The sequence below is a fragment of the Gracilinanus agilis genome, unplaced genomic scaffold (genome assembly GCF_016433145.1).
Source record: "Gracilinanus agilis isolate LMUSP501 unplaced genomic scaffold, AgileGrace unplaced_scaffold57098, whole genome shotgun sequence".
Classification (NCBI taxonomy): domain Eukaryota; kingdom Metazoa; phylum Chordata; class Mammalia; order Didelphimorphia; family Didelphidae; genus Gracilinanus; species Gracilinanus agilis.
In genome coordinates, this window is record NW_025392574.1 from 1 (window position 1) to 10,896 (window position 10,896).

Consider the following 10,896-nt stretch of genomic DNA (forward strand, 5'->3'; position numbering starts at 1 on the left):
AAGTCACCTACCCACTAAGGTAGAAGGCAAAGACAGGGGCATTGAGCAGGTTCTCTTGCAGAAAGCCCTGCATGACAGTGGTGGCCCCACCAGAGCTGATGGCAGGATAGGCCAGACCCAGGATCCCATCAAACTGGGCATACACAAAATTGGTGCCAGGTTCAGTCTCACTCAGGCCAAATTCCTGGTTGGTGATGGAGATGCCTTGGATCTGAGGGGGTCAGAAGAAGTCCATCAGGAAGGACCAACTCACAAGAAAGTGATGGGGAAAAACAATCCTCCCCCAGGTCTACAGATGAGCTCAGACTCTCCACTTCAGTGAGGCAAGTCAGGAGAGGGTCAGGACACTCCCCAACTCCATCCTGATAAAGCTGTGGCGGTGGGAAGGGGTTAGGGAGGGAGGAGAACCTAGAGGGACTTGAGGCCTTCTCTGGAAGAGAGCAGCATGGCTCTGACCACCCTCTTCACATGCCTCATGCTCCCTGAGGCTCCTGAAGGCAGACTAAGCTCATTGCAGAAAGAGGAACAAGCAGGGAGGCAGAGCTTCTCCTCATTCATGGCTGCTCTCTCAGCAAACTAGAAGGGCCCCTTAGCTCTCAGCTTGTGGCTTCTGGCATCTGGACTCCCACCTGTCCCTGCTATCAGGTTTCCAAGCTCCATACCTGGAGCAGCCATAAGGGGGGTCCCCACCACTGGGTGTCCATTCATACACTCCCCTTTATCCCTTCACCCCCACAACCACTCACTGTCACGGTGTCATAGCCAAAGACTCCAGTGAGGCTGCCCGTTCCATACTGCAAGGAGAAGGTCTGTCCATTGCTGGAATAGGTGGAAGACTGGCTGGGGTTGAACTGGGGGTGATTGGCTGCTCAGACAAAAAGAGGGTATCAGTAGAGGCCAATGAATCCTTTTTCCATTTTCCCACTCCTTTGCATTGTAGTGCAATGGAAAGAGTGTTCTTGGTATGCAAAGATGTGGGTTCAAGTCTCATCTCTGCTTTTCATTAGCCACATGACTGTAGGAAAGTTCCTAAGCCTCAGTTTCCTCATCTGTAAAATGAGGATCATAATCCCTGTACTCCCTTTCTTGAGTAGTGGCTAAAAGAGAAACCTGTTAGCAGTTAAAACATGAAATAATGAGACTTACTGTTATTATTACTGATGATGTCCCTGATGGTCTTTATCTGTTTGGTTAATGGAATCACCTATTCCCACACCCAGCCCTTAGACTGGGTCAGTGAAGAGCTGACCTCCTGGGAAAGGGACAGGCATATCCCTTCAGTTTTGGGGTTTAAAGAAGACTGCTGCGAACATTGCCCTTTCCTGTCTGTTACTCCCTAAGTGAGATCATGCTTTAGCCTAGAAGAATGTCCTTTCTTCTCTTCAACATTTAATCTCTAAAGTCTCCGCTAGTTTAAACTCCCATTACCCAAATACTGGCCATCCTTCAACACTGAGTTCAAGGGTAGATTCCCACAGAAATCTTCCCTCTCCACTCCTCTCCATTCTCTGAAGTCCTCTGACATTTATTGTTGGAATCCACCCCACACAATGTTATTAGTTGGGCCAACTAATAACATTGTGGGGAGTAGGGGTGTGGGGGGGAATGTACCTGTGATTTCAAGGATATGTCACCCTTATACTGTGGAAATTCCCTGAAATTTATAGTCTTAGAAATGCAACACTTAGCATGGGGCCTATCACATAGTAGGCACTTAATAAATCCTAGTCGACCTACTGACTGAGAATCTTAAAAGGCTTTTTTAAGGCATTGAGATGACTTGCTGGGGGTTAGCTAGGTGGCTCAGTAGAAAATCCTAGGTTCAAATCTGCCTTCAGACACTTCTACCTATATATGACCCTGGACAAGTCACTTAACTCCCATTGGCTAGCCCTCACCACTCTTCTGCCTTGGAGTCAAGATATAGTATTGATTATGAGTCACAAGGGAGAGATTAAAAAAATAAGAGTGACCTGCTGGTGGTTTCACAATCTGAATGAACCAGAAGCATGAATTCTAACCCCAGTTTTCCAAGATCTACCCAGAAGCATGAATTCTAACCCCAGTTTTCCAAGATCTACCCAGAAGCCTTGGGAACTGGGGTGATCTAAGGCCTGAGCCAGATTCACCTCTCCTTGTGGGGATGGGCATCAGCTTCCTCCTATTTGTCCCCTCTGTCCATTCTCAGCCACCATTATGCCTGACCACACTTTTTTTTTAAACCCTTAAATTCTGTGTATTGACTTATAGGTGGAAGAGTGGTAAGAGTAGGCAATGGGGGTCAACTGACTTGCCCAGGGTCACACAGCTTGACCACACTTTTTATTCCCGCTGAACTGGCTTTTCTCCAGCTTCCAGCTTCTCCCAAGCAATCAGACCTGCAGTCACCCAAGTCCATGGTCACTGACGAGAGCCAGAGAGGTCTCTGCCTCTTCTGTCTACCTGACAAATAGGAATTCATATAGTGTCTAGCTGTCCTTGGGAGCACCAAGAGAAGCATTTAGCCAATTCAGCCTTTCTTGTCCACAGATGGAGAATGAAGAGGCAGGACCAGGTCTTAGCCTTCTCTTGCATCCTGCTCTGCCCCCAACAAGGTACACAGTAGGGACACCCTAAAAATATGTAGGTCAGAGTGCAATAGAATGAGATCAAATTGATCCTCAGCTCTGCTTTGGCTAGGCTGTGTGACCCTGAGGAAGCTGCTAGTCCATTCTGACTCTCCTGTTGAACCTGCAGTGCCTCCTTGTCTCCCTTGAAATAGGGGGCATATCTCCTGCAGTTGGATGTTTTTCCCCTCCCTTCCCCCTCTCCCACCACCTGGGGTACTCACTGCAGGCCTGGCTCTGGCAGTAGATGGAGGGCACCCACAGGTTGGAGGAGCCAGTGTCAAAGAGGACCAGGAAGTTCTGGGGTGGAGTCCCGATGCTGATCTCCCCATAGTAGGACATCTAGGGAGGAAGGTTGAGTCAACACCCTGCAGAGACCCTCCTTGTGCCTGCCATATCCTAATTGCTCAATGAGTGCTAGTGAGCCTGAGCACTCAAACCATCCCCTCCACACCTCAGGGCTGGCAGCCTCTGTTGAGGCTGGCTGTGGGCACCATTGCATTCTCTCCTTTTAATTGCCTTCTTCATTAGCTCCAGCCACAGAGTTACAGACACTCAACCATGGGAGGGTCTTCAGAGACCCATCAAGTCCAAGAAGCATCTGAAAAAAGGCCTTCCAGAAAGTACCTCACCTCTGATCTTTGCTCACAGAAGTCCAATGGGGCTGAAACTGGGTGACTTGGGAGTCCCTTTTAGCTAGCTTTAATAGTAACTTCATTTTTTGGCCTAAGTCAAAAACTTCATGTTTATCACCATTCAGCTTCATCATATTGGATTCAGCCCAGCCCTCTAGCCTGCCAAGACCTTTTGGGCTCCTGATACAGCCATCTGACCTATTTCTTCCTTAGTCCCACCTAGCTTTGAGTCACCTGCTGATGCAGTGACATTGCAGAGCCCATCCTGGTTCTCAGCACAGTCACCCCCATTAAAATGGAAGGTGTCTCCAGGCAAGGACTTTGTCCTTTTCCATCAAACTGAGAGTTTCCTGGGGCTGAACAGCATGTCTCCTTCTTTCTCTAATCCAGGTCCCTGCCCCCAGGAGATGCCCATCAGAGCTGACTATCACACACTGAGCTGTGGATCCCAAGGGCCCAGGAGAGCAGGGGGTCAGCCTGGAGCCTAAAGGGAGAGAGAAGGTGCTCACTCACATCCATATAGTTGGCCAGGGGCTCATAGCCAGCAGCAAACTGGTTGAAGTACTTGGTGGCAGGATCCACTTTGTGGTTCTTCAAGAAGTCTTTCCACACACCTTTCTCCTTCATCACCTCTTTCATGGGCTTGAACCTCTTCAGAGGGACCCTGGGAAGGGTAGCAGGAGCTGCTATCAGTGGAATTGTCCCAGAACTCAACTGCTCCCTGACTGGCCCAACCCCACCCACAATCCAGCAGCAAAGCCCCCACCAACCAAAGTGAACCAGAGGCAGAGACTGGGGAGGGATAACTCCCTCCTACTTTTAGTTGTGTCTATGCAACAGGCCTCTTTCAGGCCCAGCTTGTCAGCAGGGAGCTCTTACCCTGCTCAGCTCAGTTTCCACCTTTTTTAGAAGACCTTCCAAGATGGTCTCCAGTTGGCAGTGCGCTCCTTTACTAATTCGAATTTTCTTTATATTTATTTTATATATTGTTCAGTTCTTTTCTTCATGTCTGATTATTCCTGATCCCATTTGAGGATTTCTTGGCAAAGATACTGGAGTAGTTTGCCATTTCCTTCTCTAGTTCATTATATAGATGAGGAAATTGAGGCAAATAGGGAGAAGTGACCTGCCCAGGATCATATAGCTAGTAAATGTCTGAAGCTGGATTTGAACTCAGAAAGATGAGTCTTCCTAACTCCAGGCCTAGCCCTCTATCACCCAACTTCCCCTTACTTCATATACATGTTCTTTTTACTATTTTTACTTTTTCTGTCCATAACTTCTGTTTTCTGACTGCCTCACCTCCATCCCCTAGGCAGCTAGGTGGCAGTGAAAAGAACTTAGAGCCTTTAGCTGGGAAGACAGGAGTTCTTCTGCCTCAGACAAAAGCTGTTTGACCTTTCGTAAATCATTTCACTTCTCTTTGCCTCCATTTCCTCAATTGCAAAATGGGAATAATAATGTAACCACTGTTCCAAGGAGAGGGTTCTCTTCTTATTCGATTGGCAGGAAGAGTTAGCGAGTCGTGAAAGAGCTCCAGTCTTTATCAGACTTTCTTGGGATTCTCCAAGGAAGGGTCCCTCTTGAGTCATCTTTGGGACTCTTCAGGGCCAGTTCCATTTGGAACATCAGTCTTCTTTAGAACTTTTTAAAAATCAAATTGTATTGAGTGCTTCTAGTTTCCAATGTTAAGAGAGGCCAGCCCCTCTTCAAGTAATTAAAGGAAAAGACTCTGGGAAGACATGAGAGAAGCAGGACATCTCCATCATGTCTCTCTTCCTAGCTTAGTACTTGGAGACTTTGGGTGTCTCCTCTCTGACAAGACCGAGGTTCTTGTCTGAGCTGAGCTCTCTCACTCCAAAAGGGAAAAAGCTTCTTCACTCTGTATTATCTGGTTTATATTTATACCTTCTCTGATTTCTGTTCTGCTATGATTTGGATAGCTGAGTTTGCTTTGTGATTGTCTATGAGTGCTCATTGTGGAACTGGTATTTGGGGAGAAAGGGGTCAAGCCTTGGATGGTTCCTCTTCTTGAAATAACAAAGTAATCAGAAGTTATCTGGAAAGCAGTTATATCCGCCTAGACTAATAATATTTAAGAGAGCAGATAAATGTCATTCTAGTCCAGTTTCCCCTCTTTCTCTGATGAAAGCAGAGAGCAGGCCTCTGGCCCAAACTTCCTGCCTCCAGTATGGGACAAAATGAAAGGTTCCCTTGGAGAACAGTAAGAGGAGAAGAGGTTGGAGGTGCCTATTCTGCCTCCCTTAGACAACACGTCCTCAAAACATATAGGTCCCTCTACACATGGGGCTTACCTCCACTCATTCTCTTTAAAAAAGAGAAAAGAAGAAAAGAAAAGAAAATTCTAGGTTGGAGGGTGGTAATAGTTGGATGAGCCTAGAGGCACTGAGTAAATCTTTTACCTTTGGCATTTTCCCTATACAATTTCTTTTTTTCTTGTTTTAACCCTTACCTTCCTTCTTAGAATCAATACTGCATATTAGTTCCAAGGCAGAAGAGCAGTAAGAACTAGGCAATGGGATTTAAATGACTTGCTTAGGGTCACACAGCTGGGAAGTGTCTGAGGCCAGATTTGAACTCCCGTCTCTAGGCCTGCCTCTCAATCCACTGAGTCACCTAGCTGCCCCAGCCCAATTTCTTTGGATAGAGATCTAGGGCTAGAGTCGGAAGGTCCTGGGTACATATCTAGCTTCAGAAATTTCCCAACTTTGTGATCCTGGGCAAATCATTTAAAACCATTTGCCCAGCTCTTGCCCTTCTATTTTAGAGTTGTTACTAGGACAGGAAAAAAGACTATAGGAACAAAGATCTAAAACTGGAAGGGACTGCAGAAGCCCCTTTAACTCCTTCATTTTGCACATCAGGAGACTAAAAGCCAGAGAGCTTAAGAAACTTTCCCAGAATCAACTAAGTAAGAAGTGACAGATCCAGGATATGAATCCCTGCATTCTGACTGCAAAGTTAAGGCATTTTCTTTTACCAAAATTGTTCTTGAGTCTCATTTAATGAATTTTATAGCTAATCAAATAGGTAGATGATTCAGACGACTGAAGAGAACTTGAAGTCAGGAAGACCTGAATTCAGATCCTACCTCTGTCACTTATTTCCTTTGTGACCCTAGGTAAGTCATTTAACTCCTTTGAGTCTCAGTTTTCCTGTGCTATAAAATAGGGATAATAATACTTCCCAGGTTTGTAAGAATCAAACGAATTAGCATATATAAACGGGAAGGGGTAAAGGAATAGGAATAGGCATTTATACAGTGCCTACTATTTACCAGCCATTGTGCTAAATACTTTTTGTTGTTCTTTGTCTTTCAGTCCTTTTAAGTCATATCTGACTCTTCATGATCCTATTTGGGGTTTTCTTGCCTAAGATCCTGGAATGGTTTGCCCTTTCCTTCTCTAGCTCCTTTTATAGATCAGGAAATGGAAGCAAAAAGGGTGAAATTACTTGCCTAGAGTCACACAACTAATAAATGTCTAAGATCAGATTTGAACTCAGGAAGAGGAGCCCAGCACTCTACACTATGGTGTCACCTAGCTGTCCACCTAGCTAAACATTATAAATACTCAAAGCACTCAGTGAATCTTAAGACACTTAACAAATGCTAGCTATTATTATCATAAGGAAACTGAGACCGAGGCAGGTTAATCCACTTGCCCATTATACTACAGCTCCTAAATAGCAGAGCCAGGATTTCAACCCAGTTGTGGTGTCTTCAAAATCAGTACTCTTTCTTGAGAGGATGGAGGGATGGGAGGGAGAGAGACAATCTGAATCCTATAACTTTGGAAATCTTATGTGGAAATTTGTTATTACATGTGATTGAAAAATAAAATATCTTTACCACATTCAGGGCTCTTCCCCATACATTGTGCTTCCTTCTCCCTTCTCCTCTGTCCTCTTCCCTGCCATCAGTTTTCCCCAAACACCAGCACCCCCAGCCCCAGGACTTACTTGATAAGTGCCTCTGAAAGTTGGAGGCAGACGAGGGCAATAATTAGCCACTTCATCATGGCTGATTTCTTCTTCAAGCTGCTAACTCCTAACAGTCACGAGCTCCTGAGATCCACTCTGAGCTGAAGAAAAGGGACTAGGGACTCTCATATATATACATCCAGAATGGGGTGTCCCTCCCTCCTCCTCACTTCTCACTGCCCCACTCAGTAAACAGAATAATCATTTGGCAGAAGTGGCAGGTCAGGAGCCTGTGGGGTCCTAGCTTCTTATCCAGAACTTGGCTGCTTAATCTGCTTTTAAGTACCCAGAGCCTCTTGGTCCCAAACAAATAGAGCAAATGGTAACATGATAACCAAGAACAAATTAGATGTAGGACTCTCCCTCCCTCCTCCTCACATTCAAGGCTATCATCCCCAGCTTGGTAGGGGGGAAGAGATGGAGGGAAGGGGTCATGTTATTGCTTTCTAGTTTATAGGAAAGAACTGCGCAGAGAAAAGAGTAAGAAAGAATTTTCTTGAGAAAGGAAGATTGAAAGAGTCATTTGGAAGAGAGAAAGAATTCTTGAGACCATCGGGTCACTCTCTAAGGAAAAGTCAGTCTGGGATAGGGGAGAGACCTTCTTATATATAGGTTGAGGAGGGATTAGTGGTATACCCTTAGGATCCAAGATAGGAGTGATGGGTCTCTGCTTCTCCCATGTACCAAATAGGAAGGTCAATTGGGGTAGCAATCCAGTGGCTCAGTGGATTGAGAGCAAGACCAGAAGACAGAAGGTCCTGGAATCAAATCTGGCCTCAGACACTTCCTAGCTGCGTGACCCTAGGCAAATCGCTTTAACCCCTATTACATAGACATTATTGCTCTATTTTCTTGGAACCAATATATGGTATTAGATTCTAACAGTGAAGATAAAGTTTTTTAAAAAAAGGTCAATTGGCTAGAGTCCATGAGACATCATGGGGAAGACTGATTTCATTGTAGAATCATTAAATTGGGCAAAGACTATAACTGAAAACTCCATGAAAAGGGGCAGCTGGGTAGTTCAGTGAATTGAAACTCAGGCCTAGAGACGGGAGATCGTAGGTTCAAATTTGGCCTCAGACACTTCCCAGCTGTGTGACCCTGGGCAAGTCACTTGACCCCCACTGCCCACCCTTACCACTCTTCCACCAAAGAGCCAATACACAGAAATTAAGGGTTTAAAAAACAAACAAACAAACAAACAAACAAACAAACAAACAAATAAATAAATAAATAAAGCTCCATGAGGGATGGTGGACCATGAGAGAAAGAATCTTAAAATCCATTTAGTCAAATAAATTTTTAATTGAAAAGATTAATTTCATTTCTTTTTTTAAAAGGATGAATTTTTTCCACCTTCTTCTTTTGAGAGAGAAGGAAATGAAAGGCCAAAGCAGTTAAATTTCTACTACTTTATATTATATATTGCATAAATATATCCCATGAATATATTATATCTAATTATTACATAAAATTATATAATGTGATTATATAACGTTATATAATATATTCAACTGCTATAATAATATATGCTATTAATATGTTATACGTAATTTCCCAAAGGAAATTAAAATTTTTTTTCCTCTTGAAAAATCTGGTCTATTTTCAGTTCCTATAATGAAGTTTTCTACCTCCATTATCCTACATTCCTTTGTCTAGGCCATTCTTCATGCCTGAAATGATTTTTTCCTTCATTTCCCTCTCTTGGAGTCCCTACCTGAGGCCTTTCCTGCCTTTCACCAATTGTTTGTGCCTCCCTACTAGACCCATGTTGGCAAACCTATTGCAGGCTTGCCAGAGAGGACTGCTCTCCTTCTTCTCTCCACTGGGCCTGAGAACATTTCTCATAGGACCCACCCCTCTGCCCAGGAGTCCAGTAGGAGTGTTTCCTCCCTCCCCTGTCTGGGGTAAAGAGGTGGCTCACATGCAGTGTGAGGGTTGCAGTTTGGGAACTCAGTCTCTAAAAGATTCACCATCACTGCCCTAGACTAATGAAATTCCTTTGTATTTATTTTGCATATATTTTGCTTTTACTCCTTATTTGAGCACATATTGTTTTCTTCCTGAAGAATTTGCAAAAACCTTGAGGTTAGGGACTTTTTCATTTTTGCCTCTATATCCCCAGTACTTGATTCAGTATGCAGGAATGTTGATGATGAAGGCTTATTGAATAAATGAATTGGATTTTTCATATTTCCCAGAAAACATGAAAACTATCACTTGCTCCCATTTCATTATATTGCCTCCTTTGTCCATCTCTACTTTTATTCTTGTTCTTCTTGCACACTTCCTCTGCCTCTGCTTCTTGGATACTCCTCCCAACACACCTGATGCCTGCTCCCTATCAACCAGAATAATCTAGTGATGGCTCGAAGTTTGATTACAAGGTACCATTAGAGTTCTCCATTCTGAGGTGATGGGGTGAATGGAAAAAATACCTCCATGCCAACACCCTCACCTCTCACCTCTCACCCCCTGGCCTCAGGTAATCAGAAAGAGATTTGTCAGGACATTGGGACCCAAGCCAGGGTGAGGACTGCAAAATTTGGACATAAACAAGTCATTGGGGATTTTCCATGTAAGCCATAACAATTTATTCCCAAGCCATTGATGTGGTGGCTCTCTTTTGGTCTGATTCTTGACCTGGCAATCAGAAAATCCAAATTCTAATCCAAATTTCAAGCCACCAACACCAAAAACCAAGGAGAATACACTTTAGAATGATCTCATTGAAGCCTTTCAAGAAACCTTGCAAGGTAGGTACAATTACTGTGAGCATTTTACAGATGAGGAAATTGAGGTGAACCAAGTTCAAGGGATTTGCTCAAAGTCACAAAGTAAGGAAGGATCTGAGGCCAGATTTGAACTCAGGTTTTCATGACTCTAGGCCCAGTACCCTACTCACTATTATGTCTAGCTGTCAAAGAAATCAAAGGAAGAAGGAAAGGAATGAAATATTTATAACAACTCATATTGTAGGCAAAGAATTGGAGAAAAGTAGATGCCCACCAATTGGGAATGGCAAAACCAATTATGGTATCTATGTAATAAAATGGCATTGTGTGGCTTAGACAAACCTGTGAAGATTTATGGGAATAGATACAAAACAAAGTCAACAGAAAAATTTACTCAAAGATAGCAACATTGTAAAGGAAACAACTTGGAAAAACTTAGGAACTCTGATCAGTGCAGAGGTTAAGCAGAGCAGTGTTGTTACTATCCTATAAATTTTATTTTTATTGTTCACACACTTGTCATGTCCAACCCTTCATGATCCTATTTAGGGTTTTCTTGGCAAAAATAATGCAGTGGTTTGCCATTTCCTTCTCATTTAACAGAGGAGGAAAGAGGCTTAGAACTTCCCAATGAATACTGGTTATCAGATTCTCCAACCATGATTTCTCTCCTCCGTGCCCTCTCAAAAATGCATTCTCTCAATGCTTCATCTCCTAATCCCCCAGCTGGACAAACTAGAACCCCCCCCCACCAAAACACTTACCTTCAAAAACGAGCCCTATCCCTTTTGGACTGTGTCCACAGGTCTGCTTATCTCCAGCACCATTAACTTCCCTTAAGCTTCTCCAAAGCTCAGGAGATCAGGAAAGAAACCTGATGCTCTAGGCATTATTTTCTGTCTCAGTCATCTGGGA

The 10,896-nt window shown here is 43.9% G+C and overlaps 1 protein-coding gene across 1 annotated transcript; it reads right to left on the minus strand.

Annotated features, from left to right (window-relative positions):
• Window positions 1-7: 7 nt before the first annotated feature.
• Window positions 8-7,281, minus strand: LOC123256217 (gastricsin-like). The gene is made up of 5 exons (XM_044684888.1): window positions 7,223-7,281; window positions 3,755-3,905; window positions 2,831-2,948; window positions 747-865; window positions 8-211 (listed from the first exon to the last, which is right to left on the minus strand). Exons 1-5 carry the CDS (start codon window positions 7,279-7,281, stop codon window positions 8-10), a joined length of 651 nt encoding a protein of 216 aa, XP_044540823.1.
• Window positions 7,282-10,896: the final 3,615 nt, after the last annotated feature.